The 15,978-nt window shown below is 36.6% G+C and overlaps 1 protein-coding gene across 2 annotated transcripts; it reads right to left on the bottom strand.

Annotated features, from left to right (window-relative positions):
- Nucleotides 1-1,070: 1,070 nt before the first annotated feature.
- On the bottom strand, nucleotides 1,071-15,269 carry LOC110333723 (aldo-keto reductase family 1 member C13). Of its 2 annotated transcripts, XM_029547462.1 has the most exons (10): nucleotides 15,146-15,225; nucleotides 13,874-14,037; nucleotides 12,166-12,333; nucleotides 11,648-11,764; nucleotides 10,125-10,202; nucleotides 9,515-9,637; nucleotides 8,813-8,922; nucleotides 8,076-8,241; nucleotides 3,216-3,298; nucleotides 1,071-1,332 (listed from the first exon to the last, which is right to left on the bottom strand). In XM_029547462.1, exons 3-10 carry the CDS (start codon nucleotides 12,319-12,321, stop codon nucleotides 1,290-1,292), a joined length of 876 nt encoding a protein of 291 aa, XP_029403322.1. In that variant the 5' UTR covers nucleotides 12,322-12,333; nucleotides 13,874-14,037; nucleotides 15,146-15,225; the 3' UTR covers nucleotides 1,071-1,289. The 2 variants fall into 2 exon arrangements, with proteins under 2 accessions (XP_029403322.1, XP_021071060.1); XM_021215401.2 differs by lacking the exon at nucleotides 13,874-14,037 and having other exon boundaries at nucleotides 15,146-15,269.
- Nucleotides 15,270-15,978: the final 709 nt, after the last annotated feature.

Below are 15,978 nucleotides of genomic sequence, written 5' to 3' on the forward strand. Positions count from 1 at the left end.
TGTTATGCTTGTCTCCTGACTTCTTTCCTATCTCCAGAATGGTCTCACTTTGTGATCTCTTTATTGTCTCTACTTCCATTTTTTTAGATACTGGATGATTTCATTCAATTCTTTCACTTGATTGAATGTGTTCTTCTTTAATTTTTTAAGGGAGTTATTTATTTCCTTCTGATAGTCCTCCATCATCACCATGAGAAGTGACTTTAGATCCATATCTTGCTTTTCTGGTGTAATGGTTTATCCAGGACTTGCTTTGGTGGGAGAGTTTGGTTCTGATGATGCCATGTAACCTTGGTTTCTGTTGCTTCTGTTCTTATGCTTGCCTCCTGCCATCTGATTATCTCAAGTGCCCGTTGCCCTTAGTATATCTAATTGGAGCCTATTCTTCCTGTAATCCTGGTTGATTCAGAACTCCTCAGAGTCCAGCTTTCTCTGTGATCCTGTGATTCCAGGCTCCTGTGAACTTNAGATTCTGGGTGTGTCAGAGTTTTTGGCAGTCAAGCTTCCTCTGATACCCTGAGATCATGGTGTGACCAAGCTCGTGGTATCCTGTTATCCTAGAATCCTAAGATCCTGGGCTTGTTACTGCACCTGGAAGTGGTATCTCCTTTGGGGACTGTGGGGGTGTCTGCTGTATTTGAAACCAAGTTAGACCAGCACAGTCCAGACGGAACCCAAGTCGCTGGTCAGGTGGGACTCCTGAGTCCTTGCTCTTGCTGTCACAGGTCCCTCTTGATTGTTTTGGAACAGATGTTGCATTTGACTCACCAGTTGTCCTAAGATCCTGGGTGTGCTAGGGCACCTGCGGTGAGGAGAGTCCTCTGGGGACCATGTGACCGTCCTGTGCAGTGCTTTCTTATTGAGTCATTGAGTACCACAGGCTTATAAATGGCTGACTATCAGCTATTACCTAAGCTGAAAACACTACTTACCAGAATCCAGAATCCTAAAATGTCTATAAAGTGGAAATCACTATTTCCAAACACCACAACAACTACCAACATAGCTATTTTTGTGTCATAATGAGAAACACAACAAAAAAACAAAACACAACAAAAACAAAGAAAATATCTTTTGAAGAGAAAAATTCATATTTATTTCAAAGCATCATCAAAATTATATTCCTTTTCTTTGAGATCACTAATTAAAGCTTCAGCTGAATGTGAGTTGCTAAGCAACCCAGATTGATCAGAAAGGACATGTCCATCGAACAGCATCTAGGTCATATCACCAGCATCACTGTCAACACACAGGGACATCAGGAAGAAGTCATGATTAGGTTCCCCATGTTAATATTCCTCCAAAAATGGATACTCTGGGTGGTCAACAAGGCTAAATAGGAAATGAAAACAAACATGAGATGTATGGTCTGTATCTGCAGTGTAAATCTGTAACATCTAGGAAGCCACCATCAAGGTGAAATCTAATTTTTTTGTTCCCTGATTGGTTTCAGAATGAGATATTCCTACAGTCGTTTACAATGTTTTATAAGAAATGTCTTTAAAGTATCATTTATAAATTTTTAACAATTTTGTCCCTTCTTCTAGAATAGAAAACCCAAAGGCTAGTGTTCATAAATATTCATTTCCCTTAACTTCCTTTATGCATCGTTGAAAGAGAGAAATACCAAAAATCCTTTCCAACATTAGTCTCCAATAAAAGGAGAAAAGCATTATGTCATCTTTAGTTCAACACAAAAATATCTTAGTATGCACATTGATGGCTACCACCTTCACATCCATTTAACTTTTAGTAATCCATTAATTATTCACTCACTTCTGTCATCTACAATGTACTGTATTAGATTGAGTTAGAAAAAGAATGTCAGTAAAAAAGATGGGTTTCCATGTCTAAGGAACTAACAATAACATTTGTAAACCTCTCTATATAAATAAAAATCTAAAATATGCAATGATAAAAATTGTTAATTGTTAAAATTAGGGAAGAGATATTTATTATTTATAACAGTGATTCAATCATTCAGTTACAATCATTGTGCCTTTATTTCTGCTCTATAGTAACAAAAATATTAATAATGATAATATACATATGCACCAATTTTATATTGTAGATCTTCTAATCCTTTAAATTTTATCATATTTACTTCTACTAAGAATAGGTAGAAGATAGATGATAGATAGAAAAACAATGCTAAATAAAGGAAAGAGCTAAATATGCACATATGCACATATATACATATGTGCATTCTTTGTCAGTATTTATAATTTATTTTGCAGGATGCTTGATCACACTGTGAACCGCACAATTTTTTTGTTTACTGGAAATACCTGTTTCTAGTTTGAATGTCTCTCACCTTTACCACTCCATTAATCCAAGAGCTTTCTGCTCATTGTAAAGAGAATTAAATAAAGCCAACCATAGGTCAGGAGGCTGAGCAAGCAACTAGCTGACAGGAAGTAAACATAGGAAAAAACATAGAGAGTAAGAGGAAATCAGGAGGACAGATAGAGATATGCACAGGAAGTGGAAGCAAGGGACATTCAGTTTTAGGGATATTTTTAAGACAGCATAAAGGAAAGCTTCCTTTTGAGACATCAGCTGAGGAGAAAAGGCCAGCTGGATGCTTCTTCTGCCTCTCTGATCTAGCAGGCTTTCACCACAGCATCTGGCTCCCAAGTCTTCACTGGTAAAACTGAAGGATTTAGATATCATTAAAAAACAATATTTGGTGCCTAATGTGGGGAGTGAACCCTGGACTGTCAGACTGATTCCCTCTCAACTGGTTGCTTGCTCTGCCTCGTGAACTATGGTTGACTTTATTTAATCCTATTTACAAGAAGCCGAAAGCTCTTGAATTAAATAAAGGTAGGTGTTTTCCAGTAAACAACACAATCTTGGGGTCCACAGCATGATCAAATATTCTGCAACAAACCTACGTTCAGTATCAAATCTTGTAACCCTAAGAGCATAAAGGGAAAATAAGAATTAAGATCTTTGGGTAACTATTAAATCTCTGAAACTTTTTCTCAAAGGTTCTTTTCTTATTTTTGAATATGACTTTCAAAACTTTCAGTGTTTAGTGCTGATATGCTCACATTTCAGAAATTTGGAAACAAATATTATATTAACTATCTACATGGAAAACTTACTGCAGTCAAATAGGTGTTTAGTTTCTGAACCGACATGAATGGAAGAGGAAAGAAACCTCTTGAATTGAAGTACATTGAGCTGAGGTGTTCCTTAACATTACTTACAACTCTGCTGGAAGGTATCGAAAATTTTTGTTCAGGCCATCTAGTGTTTTCATGTCCTCAGGGGACAACTGAAATCCAAAAACCTGTCAGAAAGTACAAAGCTTTTACCATTTGAATGACTCACATATTAAATCTCAAAGGCAATGTAATTAGTACATTCCTAAAAATGATGAACATTGTTTATCAAAACATTCATGTTTAATCAATATCAAGTAAAAATGAAAGAAATTGCTTTTGAGGTATATTAAAATTGCATAATACCACAGAAAATAGGTAATCTCAAGGGTAGCTTGTGAAGAAAAATGTTGACTTCATAAACAGGCTATGGTACACAGTGTCCAAGAAATCTAGAATAAAGTTTTGAAATACCTCAAACAAATCATTGTCTCATATGGGGAGTTAGATTTCTGGGAACCATCAATAAATAATTAAAATGTAAACAATGCTTTTTCGACATTATGCAAGTTAAGACTTATCCAAACTCATGTAGAATAAAAGAGCTGGCTTTCAAAGATGTTCTTATTTAAATTTGAGATGTTTTAACTTTAAAATGATTTTCTATATATGCTCATATCTTAAAATGTACATAGGGTTAGGTCTTTTGGTGTTTCACAAGATCCCAGGAGCTTGGTTACACCAGTATCTCAGGGCTCCAGAGGGAACTTGACTCCCAGGATGTCTGATACACCCAGGATCTCAGGATCACAGGATCCTAGAATCATAGGATCACAGAGACAGCTAAACTCTGAGGAGTTCTGACATAACTAGGATCACAGTAAGGACAGGCTTCAGTCAGATATAGCAAGGGAAGGTAGCACTAGAGATGGTGGGAGGTAACTGTAATTACATAAGCAACAGAAACCAAGGTTACTTGGTATCATCGGAACCAAATTCTCCCACCACAGCAAGTCCTGGATATACCATAAAAGCAAGATTTGGATCTAAAATCATTTCTTAGGATGATAATCGAGGACTATAAGAATGACATAAATAACTCCCTTATAGAAATATAGGAGAACATAGGTAAACAGCTAGAAGCCTTTAAAGAGGAAACACAAAAATCCCTTAAAGAATTATAGGAAAACACAACCAAACATGTGAAGGAAACAAACAAAACTATACAAGGTCTAAAAATGGAAATAGAAACAATAAAGAAATCACAAAGGGAGACAACTCTGGAGATAGAAAACCTGGGAAAGAGATCAGGAGTCACAGACACAAGCATCACCAACAGACTATGAGAGAAGAGATAATGTCAGGGGTGGAAAATAACATAAAAAACATTGACACAACAATGAAAGAAAATGCAAAATGCAAAAAGCTCCTAACCCAAAACATCCAGGAAATCCAGGACAGAATGAGAAGACCAAACCTAAGGATAATAGGTATGGAAGAGAACAAAGATTCCCAACTCCAAGGGCCAGTAAATATCTTCGACAAAATTATAGAAGAAAACTTCTCTAACCCTAAGTAAGTGATGACCTTGAACAAAATGAAGTCTACAGAACTCCAAATAGACTGGACCAGAAAAGAAATTCCTCCTGTCACATAATAATCAAAGCACCAAAAGCACTAAACAAAGAAAGAATATTAAAAGCTGTAAGGGGAAAAGGTCAAGTAACATAAAAAGGCAGACCTATCAGAATTAAACCAGACTTCTCACCAGAGACGATCCTGGGTAGATGCCATACAGACACTAATAGAACACAAATGCCAGCCCAGGCTACTATATCCAACAAAACTCCCCTGCCATAGACAGAGAAACCACAATATTCCATGAAAAACGTCAAATTAACACAATATCTTTCCATAAATCCAGCCCTACAAAGGATAGTAGATGGAAAATACCAACACAAGGAGGGAAACTACACCCTAAAAAAGCAATAGAGTGATCTTTAGACAAACTCAAAAGAAGGGAGTCACACAAACATAATTCCACCTCTAACAACAAAAATAACAGTAAGTAACAATCATTTTTCCTTAACATCAATGGACTCAATTCCCCAAAAAAGACATAGACTAACAGACTGGATGTATAAACAGGACCCAGCATTTTGTTGCATACAGGAAACACAACTCAGTAAGAAAAACAGACACTACCTCAGAGTAAAAGGTTGGAAAACAATTTTCCATGCAAATGGTTCCAAGAAACAACATGAATGGAGAAGCCATTTTAATATAGAATAAAATAAACTCTCAACCAAAAGTTGAAAAAGATAAGGAAGGACTCTTCATACTGGTCAAAGGAAAGACCTACCAAGATGAACCCTCAATTCTGAACATCTATGGTCCAAATGCAAGGGTAGCTAAATTCATAAAAGATACTTTATTAAAGCTCAAAGCACACCTTGAACCCCACACAATAATCATGGGAGACTTCAGCACCCCATTCTCAGAAATGGACAGATCATGGAATCAGAAACTAAACAGAGACATAACGAAACTAACAGAAGTTATGAACCAAATTAATCTCACAATTTTTTATAGAACATTTCATCCTAAAGCAAAAGAATATACCTTCTTCTCAGCACCTCATGGTACCTTCTCCAAAATTGACCATAAAATTGGTCACAAAACAGGCCTCAACAGATACAAGAATATTGAAATAATTCCATGTACCGTATCCCATCACCATGGACTAAGGCTGGTCTTAAATACCAACAAAAACAACAACAACAAAAACAAACAAACAAACAAATCAGAAATCATTCCCACACATGGAAGCTGAACAATGTTCCACTCAGTGATAGATTGGTCATGGAAGAAATAAAGAAAGAAATTAAAGGCTTTTTAGAATTAAATGAAAATGAAGAAACATCATGCCATATCTTATGTGACACAATGAAAGTAGTGGTAAGAGGAAAACTCATAGCTCTGAGTGCCTCCAAAAAGAAACTGAAGAGAGCTTATACTAACAGCTTGAAAGCACACCTGAAAGCTCTAGAACAAAAAGAAGCAAATACACCCAAGAGGATTAGATCAAACCAAACAGAAATAAAAAGAACTATACAAAGAATCAACAAAACCAGGAGCTGGTTCTTTGAGGAAATCGACCAGATAGAAAAACCCCTAGCCAGAAGGCATAGAGACAGTATCCAAATTAGTAAAATAAGAAATGAAAAGGTAGACATAATGATGAAATAAATCTTAAAATAATTATTCTGCTTGTTGAATATTAACAGTTGAAAATATTAAAATCATGTTCTACAAATATCATGGAACTGTTATTGATAATTTTTCTCACTGTACTTGAAATTAGCATTTTCTTAATGTTTATCTTCAAAGAGTATTTGCTATTTTGAAATTTTTAAAATATATTTACTGGTAAAATAATTTATCTCCTAGAAACACTGATAGTCTTTTTTAAGTAAATTGATTGTTATACAGTGTACACAGATATATAATGTGTTTTAAATACTCTCTCACTATGTCAGGTGGTATCATATAAGGGTTTTTGGATGTATTTCTTAATGATTCATTTTTGATATTTTAAGCTCTTTTACTATGCTTAACTCCCAAAGAATATTTTGTATGTTTTGAAACAGTTTAACATTCAACATTAGATATAAGATTCTCAGTTATGTATAGCATTAAATATTCATTAATGACATTTTTAGGACATGAAAGGATATGAATATAAAAGTTGAACAAATTTTTATGTATTATTTGATTCTCAAAATAATATTATTAATGTTTTATTATAAAATGCATTTAAATAATAAAAAATTAAGAAAAAACTTGTAAGAAGATAATTCAGCATATACTTCTGAATTTTGAAATAGTAATTAACACAATTGAGGCTATGTAAATACAACAGAATGATTATAACCCACAGTTCTTGGTCTGCACCCTATTGAAGTGTTTTATCACCTTCACCCAGAGAAGTAGAGTCTATTTCTTCCCCTTGAATCGTGGCTGCTGTGTAACTTGCACTGGATATTTGAACTTTATACACCCAATGATGCATCAACTCTGTGTTTGTCATAAAAGGCTTCTCAGTGCCTTGGTTTAGAGCTATGTGCAGGAGTAAAACCTGCGAAAATGTCAGTTGTACAAAGCCTATATGGAATTGAGGAAAAGCTCAATCAGTCATCTGAGCTTGAGAGGCCTCATCATCCTGAAAATATGTACAATAGTTCCTCGAGGATATGTAAAGGGACTTAGTGTAGACAGGTAATTTTCACTAAGTTCAGGCTAAAGTAAGGAAAAGTTTTTAAGTTAGCAAACACTAAGGTAAATAAAAGTTCTCTAATTAAATTTCTACTGAAAATTAGTTTCTATACTAACTTCTAATATTTCATATTATAAGAAAATATACTTATTTGACAGTTAATATTTTATATTATAAGAAAATATACTTGTTTGACATTAAAAAAATTAACCAAGATAAGTGAATATCACAGGAACATACAATTGACTGGTATGTACATATTAATGTATGTGTGTATGTTTATATGTATGTATGAATGAATGTGTGTGTATGTTTTTATATATGTATGTATGTATGCATCTGTATAAGTATTAGCATATTTGAATATGCAGGGATATAATTGTAAAACCATAGAAATTTCTGGTATCAAAATTACTGAGTTCATATCCATCGTTTTAGAAAATGAAGAAGTCCATGGGGAAGGGGTTCACAGCACTTGGCTGACAATGCAAACAAAATTTTACATATCTCCAACACTTAATCTGTCAAGTCATGGTGGGTTTAAAACATTTCTTAATGCACTTGAAAACTCACATGCCTGGGAAATCCTAGGATTATGAGCTTGATCTCAAACATATTCTGATAGATTTGAAGGAAGCAAGCATATGGAAAAATACTGTATAAGAACCCTAAGGACCAAAGCTCATCACCTGCAAGTTCTCTCTCATCTCATTCTCTTTGAAACTCTGGGCCAAGGGCACAACCCCACGCTGAACCAGGTATCGAAGTGCAATTAAGGCAGGACTTCGCTTGTTCTTTTTGGCCACGTCACAAAGAACTGGATCATTCAAGAGAACTGGAGAGTTCTGGTCCACCCTAGAAGAAAAGTAGGAATGAGCTCATGAGGCCAAGCTTTTGGCTATATTACAGTACTTCAAAACACATTAAACAGTCCATTCTAGACTGGGATTGATGGATATGGATAATTCTCAACTGGACAAAATCTAGAATAACTTGTAAGATGAGTCTTTTAGATTACTGTGGGGGGTTATCTTATTATGAAAATTGATGTGGGACGGCCCATTTCAATTTTGGATGGGATCATTTTCCTGAGCAGGGAATCCCGGCTGTATAAAGGGAGAAAGTGATCTGAGTCTTAGTGCTCACCATTCTCTGCATCTTGATTATAAGGAGAAATAATCGCCTACTTCAAGCTCCTGACACCTAGACTTCCTCCTTTTACAGCTTGTATCCTTGAATTGTGAATTATAAGAAGCCCTTTCTCCTTTAAGCTTTTGACAGAATATTTTATCAGAGCAACAGGAAAAGAAACTAAGATACTGCTTCACCAGGTTCTTCTAAAGAAAGATTCCCCTCACCCTGAGAACTGATTGTTGGGGTGCTAATTGACAGTTTTCCTTCAGGTTCACTCTTTGTAACTTATTACCATTCTTTATATCGCTGGGTTCCCAGAGCACCATAAGCAACTAGAACAATGTCTTTTGACTTGCAGTAATCCAGTAGCTTACTCTGGTTCATATAAAGATGACATTCAACCTATGATAGAATGTGATGAAAATATATCAGGTTTTATCAAATGCTCATATTGTGATGAATAAAAATGTTTAAAGTCAATAAAATAGAATAAAATATATGTAATTTCACACATGAATTTAAAAGATCAATTTGTTGAAAATTTTTCTTGAAGGACAAAAGAACTAACTTGGAAGCATTCTTCTGATAACATTTGACTGGGCAAGTTTTCGTGTCAAAAAATATAGTTAATAGATAGCTAGAGGGTTCATTGGGTAAAGATGCCAGCTGCAAAGCTTAATGGAATCCTGAGGATGGACCATGATAAGATGGAGAGAAGCATAAAATCTCTGCAAGCCCTGGGCACTGACTAATTTTTGTCTTCACCCATTTTTTTCAATAAACTATCTCATGTCTACTCATTCTTCTTATTTCAGGGAGAAGTTCACTTTCCCCTGCCCTTACTTCTGCCTGATGGAACGATGCTAAATCTCCACATGTGAATCTTTTTTTCCACAAGATGAAAATCACTTGTACAGAAGGCAACTAAATGGGCATCAGTTGTACAGAAATGAGGAAAAGATTGACAGGATGGAGAGGGAATGCCGATCTTCACCTGGTTGCAGACAGGTTTGTACTTCAGTCCTGGCTTGTTTAGGAGTCGCTCCAGCTGCCTGTGGTTAAAGTTGGACACTCCAATGGACTTGACCAATCCTGCATCCTTACACTTCTCCAACATCTGGTGATGAGAAGGGGCAATAAATGGTCATATTTAAAAGAGACTACATGGATATAAACATAATATGGATCAGTTACAGGAAAATTGTTCAGAGTAGACATATAGTTCAGTGCCAGAATGCCAGTGTATGTAAGACCATAAACTGACTGTAGGCACTAAAGGTGGAATGGGTTTATTTCTCCATTGATCACTGGATTTAAATCCAAACAAGTCAAGATAGGAATGATAATAAAGCAGAAGATTGGCCAAAGAGGAATTTCTGTAACATCACTAAAAAAATCAAGGATATTATTACATAAGGTAGCCAAATACCCATATGCCTCCTGTCCTGGGCCTTCGTTATTTCTCCCTCTTAATTTTAGTAATACATCCTTCCCCTTCCACTCCAGCAAATATCTATGAGTAAAAATGAATTTCTACAGCTAAGGGAAAATGGACTGATTATCCCTTCCTCTCTTGCTTTACTATTGTTTTTAAAAGTACTCACCTCCCATGTGTCACAGAAATCCACAGTATCCAAAAGAGATTTCCCTTGCTCATTTACTGGAAAATTATTATCCCCTGACTGGAAGAGAAACAACTTGAAAACAATCTCACAACACATGTATCTTGTCTACAGTAATGTGTTTAAGACTATCTTGGAGGAGCTGGAGAGATAGTTCAGTGATTAAGCCCTGGTTGCTCTCTCAGAGGACCTGAATTCAATTTCCAGAACCTACATAGTTGGTCACAACTATCTGTCATTCCAGTCCTATGCCCTTTTCTGACTTTTACATGCCAAGGCATGCACATAGGAAGCCAACATCCACACAAGAAAAAAACACTCACAGTAAACAAAAATATGTTTTTTTTTTAAAGAATATCTTAGAAATAAAGAGTAAGCAGCCATCAGTGAGTAAGGCATCATTCTATATACTGTGTTTAAAACTGATGTGTGTAGCCGGGTGTGGTGGCGCATGCCTTTAATCCCAGCACTTGGGAGGCAGAGGCAGGTGGATTTCTGAGTTCGAGGACAGCCTGGTCTACAAAGTGGACAGCCAGGACTACACAGAGAAACCCTGTCTTGAAAAAAACAAAAAAAACAACAACAAAAAAACCCTGATGTGTGTGTAGAATTATATTACCTTTGGAAGTCTAGTCTGCTGAATTCACTTGAATTAATTTTATGAATAATCAAATATTTTCTTTCCTATAATAATTTTAATTTTAAGATTATAATATAAATCATTTCTCTTCTTACCCTTCATCACTCTAATCCTTTCCATGAATGTTTCTCAAACTCATGGCCTCTTCCTTTATTTGATGTCTCACACACACACACACACACACACACACATACACACATGCTCGTGTGTGTATATATACATGTACATATATGTATATGTATGTGCTGATAATGTCTATACCCAAATAATATTTTTGAACTTCTAAATGAGGCCTCTGGTTGGTTTATATTATTTTGTCTACTCTTTCTTTTAGGGAAAAAATGCTTCATGTTCATTGGGAAACCCTTTCATTGAATAGCCTTGACCTAAAACAAGAATTTATATCACTCCTGACTCAGGATAAGTAATGAACATGAATACATGTGTGCCCAGAGACAAGCATGTGAGGCCAGCTGCCACTGTATATAAAATTGATTTTTAGTAAGGAGTCATCCTGAGAAACTATAAAATGTTAGTGACCTTGAAACTGAAACTGTCTTAAGGCCAGTTTTGCTGCCAAGAGAGAAAACAGGGACAAGACGTAGGGAAACACCAAGTAATACAATGTAAAAGATGCGTAAAAACAAGTTTTCCTGGAAGTTACTTCTAACCTGTGATTCTGGACATTGCATAGACATCTCATTTCATAATCCAAAATACACTTTGTGGAACCTACTCAGAAGTTTAGTAATATATAAATTAACTTTGTATAAAATTATAGTAGAAATTTATCTCAACCATTCATAAAAAGGGTATCTATGCCCCTATACAAAGATATGTACATTTGAGAATACAAATCACCTACCTTCATTGGCACTGGGTAATGCATAATGTAAAGATCAACATAATCCAGTTGAAGGTTTTTCAGTGATTTTTCCAAAGCAGGCTTGACCAGGTCTGGTCGAAAGCAAGTGCACCAAAGCTACAGATGTTGAAGAATGTTAGTTGTGCTAGACGAATAGATCACCAAAATATGCATAGTCATTTAATCTAATACTGAAATACTTTTTGTACATGAAGGAAGGAAATAAGAATCTCTCCTAACTCAGTGTTTATTTTACTCTTACTTAACAAAGAGAACTCAGCTATAGTTATGAGGTTAATGTAAGCTCATTTATTAAACAATGAAATAATTACTCATGAAAGAAAATACATACTAATAAAATAATGTACAATAACTAAATTATTTTTATATAGAGTTAAATCTGCCTTTACTTTCCTTTATCCATTTATTCAATTGACATCTTTAAACAACTTCTGATCAGTAATATAATTTCTGCTGCCATACTTTATTTCAATAATTTGCATACTTGCATACTATACCTTCGTAGTGATGAACAGGTCTTCTCGCTTTACAACTCCAGCTTTAATCTTGCTTTGAATGGCCTGTCCTATCTCCTCTTCTATTTGGTATGCATAAGCAGTATCAATATGGCGGTACCCAACATCTAGAGCTAGGTATGCAGCCTCCAGTGACATACTCTTGGGAACCTAGGGAAGGAACCAAAGGAGGTATTTAGAGATGCATGTTCTGAGAGCTAGCTGAAAGTGAGCCTAGATGGGAGATTACTATACCACAAAGAATCTTGTCTTTCAAAGTCATCCTAAGACCAGTTGTTAGGAAAGAGCCTAGTACCCCAATCCTTACATTCCCNCCTCCTATTGTATAAAACACAATGAAATCTCCAGAGATATTGTAATTGTCACAGAAAAGTATCTTCACAGAATCATTGTTTGCCCATATTTTGTCCCATGTTTGAGCTAATGAGGCAAAATTGCTTTCTCATGGTCTTTTTGAATTAACAGCAAGACTTTTAGACTTTTGCATCCAAGAACCTCTCTATACTCATGCAATCCTGGTTTCTTCCTGGCATTGATAGATGACTCTGGCTTCAGTGGCCTGCTAGAAAGTCACACTAAATCTATGTAGTAGGATGACTAAGGAAACTGAACACAAGGAAGTCTGCTTGGGNCAGGACAAGTACACAGACACTCCTTCTGCTCCCAGCTAAGACACTGTTACAAAAAACATGCAAAAATAAAGATCGCAGATACTAAACAAGGCCAGGTTAATCATAGGGACTTGAACAGAAAGTACCATCCTATGTTAGTCTTTCTACATATCCACTTACTTTGTCTGACAGACCTAAATACAGGCAGGAAAAAAAATCTAATGTAAGAGTATATACCTTACCTACATCATGTTAGAGATTATTTATTTCGGGTGTCAGCCTCTTCAATCAAAGATTATTTGTTTTAAAAAGACATGGCTAGAATTAAATCTAAAATTATTGCCTTGGCTGCCAGATTTGAATAATGATATGACTGGGTTTTTGTTAAAGGTTTAGGGTGTGGCCTGGGAATATTTCTTACTCAGTAACAGCCTTGCAAACATCTTTGGTATATTAGTTTAGACCCTCAGCTCTCTTGTAAAGCAGAGTATGGCCTGCAGGCCCAGTGCTTGAGGAAGCAGCATCAAGGTGAGACCTGGAGCTCATCCCTGAGCACTACTGACTCAGTGAGAGATCGGGCCTCACATAAAAGAAGAGTGAGCATTGGAGGACGGCTTTGACCTCTAACATCCTCAGACATTGTTCACAACACGCAAAGACATAAACAATCGCAGAACACTTACAAAGGGTTTAAAAATTTAATCATAGTAGCTTTTGTGATTGCTTTAATCGCTACAGTGGACTAAGATTCTGGCTTCTGTCACCTTTTCTGGAAACCAGCCCTGACTTATCCAAGAATAAGCACACTGTGAGTTATCCAGTAGTGGTCTTGTCCTGATTCTTTCTTCTATTTTTTGTGTGCAAATTTGCAACAGTAACAAATTCTGTGTATATCTCCAGGTTTCTCTGGAGTCTAACAGGAAGGAGATGGACAAATTTGAAGTCAAAGGAAGAGGTCCTTTACCACACATTTAAAAGGTATCAGTAGGGATAGAAAACAAGAAAGTCCCTCCAAGTTAGCAAACAGTCCACTTGATGTTTTTCGTTCTGAGGACAACCATGTTTTAAATCCAACATACACTAATGAATACCAGTAATTCACATGTATCTTTACTAGGTCCTCCTTCTCCCCATCATATTGATGCACTATAAAATTCCAGTAAGTTTTCCACAGGTGAGAGTTATACATGAGAGATCTCACTTAGTTCCGGTAAACATTCAATACGAGATGCTGATGGCTAACCTGAAACAAAATCAAAGTATTGTCAAATATTCGTTTCAGGCCTTAGTCTCCAGCATTGGTTCCCTACCTTTCTAATGCTGTGACTCTTTAATACAGTGCCTCATGTTGTGGTAACCCATAAAATGATTTTGTTGCTACTTCATACTGTAATTGTGCTACTGTTATGCATCATAATGTAAATATCTGATGACCAGGATATCTTATATGCAAACTCTTGGAACTCCAAAGGGGTTCCAATCCACTGATTGAGAACCACTGATCTACAGGAAGCCACCCTGAGTTACCATGTTCATTTCTGGTACCTTGCCTTTTTGGAATGAAAACTGGTGTTGTAGATTGTGGACATAAACAGAAGTCCCCTCCCACACTGCAACCAAGACAGCTAATAGGCAAGCTGGTGACTTTCTTCTCCTCTATCAATCTGTGAAGCATGGATACAAGAAAAGCATACTGCCCAAAATTGTTAGGTCATGGGTCTGTCCCTTTAAGCCTGGAGTTCACAGCCAAGTTCATTCTTAGAGCTGACAGGCCCTGAATGGGAACAGTAAACTCACAGGCAGGCCTAGGCCAGAAAAGTAAATCCAAGAAAAAAAAAAAGACACAGCCACACCCTGCCAAGCCCAGATTCCCTAGCTGACAGCAAGAATAACAGGGAAGATAAACAAACTTTTTCCCTGTCCCTGAAGTCACTAACTGAGTAATAGCAAATATCCGAGTACCACTGAGGCATGTACCCTAGAGCTTCATTTTATGCGACACTATCAACCACCACCAGGGAAAAAATGTCTTCAGAGTTTGGCCTTTCCTGTATTCCCCATAAGCATGCCTCCCTATGGACTCACCAGGAGCAGGATACTTTTTCCCAGAAAAGAGCAAGCATGTGTATAGACCCCGTTCTTTTGCCTGAATCCTCATGTACCCTCCCATGGAACCAGCTCAGTCTCCTACTCCTAGCCACCAATTACAGCTGCTGCTGTAACCTCTATTTAATAAGAAAAGTCAACAAGTGGGGACACAATCAGACACCGATGCAGGGCAAACCTAACTATCTGCTCTCTTGTACATGGATTAGCTCTAGCCTGAGATACTGACAATCCTGTATTCTTACCTCCTTAGGTTTATAGGTGCCAAAGCCCAGGGCAGGAATGAAGTGGCCATCATTTAGTTTGACACAGTGCTCTTTGGAGCTCATTGTTTCTCACTCCCCTGGCTAAGCACTTCCTGAGTCTTCCGTTGCCCTGAAGGGGAAGTGGGTAAACGTCATATATCAGCTTCCTGTCTAATGGTTAACAAGGGACACTCCCTTTCTGGAAGTTAGCCATGCCTACTCACTGGCTAATGTTTAACCCTCTGCTATCCAGCTAATGATTAATCAGTGCTACTGTCTGGCTAATGGTTAACAGTACTGTTGTGTGCTTACTGTTTAAATACTACTGTTGTCTGTCTAATGGACACCAACAAAAGGGAGGAGTCAGAAATTTAAAGCTGCATTCCACAAATAAGGTCGAAAGCCACTCATTTTCATATGATGGATGAATTTCAAATAAAGTACTATATAATGGTAAAGCATTTGTTTTCTGTGTTTTTGCTCCTCTTTATCTCATGTATTATATATTATTAGAGACGAGATTGATTGAATAATTATGATACTGAAGACATTTATTTTCATTTGGCTATTGTGGATCCTCTACTTGATCATGCATTACTGAAAATAATGATCTACTGCATATCATACAACATAAATAGCAAAGAAGCCACAATTGAGTTCTTAAAATGATAGGGACACAATCCCCTCACAATATTTCAACCCCCCCCCCAAATTGTCCTATCTATAAGAAATGCTGGGATAAAGATGGAACAGGGACTAAGGGAATGGCCAAGGAATACCCAGTGCAACTTGAGACCTATCACATGGGCAAGCACTAATCCCTGACACTATTA

This window comes from Mus pahari, chromosome 16 (assembly GCF_900095145.1).
Source record: "Mus pahari chromosome 16, PAHARI_EIJ_v1.1, whole genome shotgun sequence".
Classification (NCBI taxonomy): domain Eukaryota; kingdom Metazoa; phylum Chordata; class Mammalia; order Rodentia; family Muridae; genus Mus; species Mus pahari.

What these genes read in the sequence shown, in the direction of transcription:
- LOC110333723 (XM_021215401.2), bottom strand. Translation starts at nt 15,229, where the DNA reads ATGAGCTCCAAAGAGCACTGTGTCAAACTAAATGATGGCCACTTCATT. An exon ending in ACAAACCTGTCTGCAACCAG is followed by an intron (nt 8,923 to 9,514) that starts GTGAAGATCGGC and finishes ATTCTATCATAG; the next exon opens with GTTGAATGTCATCTTTATAT. An exon ending in ACCCAGCGATATAAAGAATG is followed by an intron (nt 8,242 to 8,812) that starts GTAATAAGTTAC and finishes CTTTTCTTCTAG; the next exon opens with GGTGGACCAGAACTCTCCAG.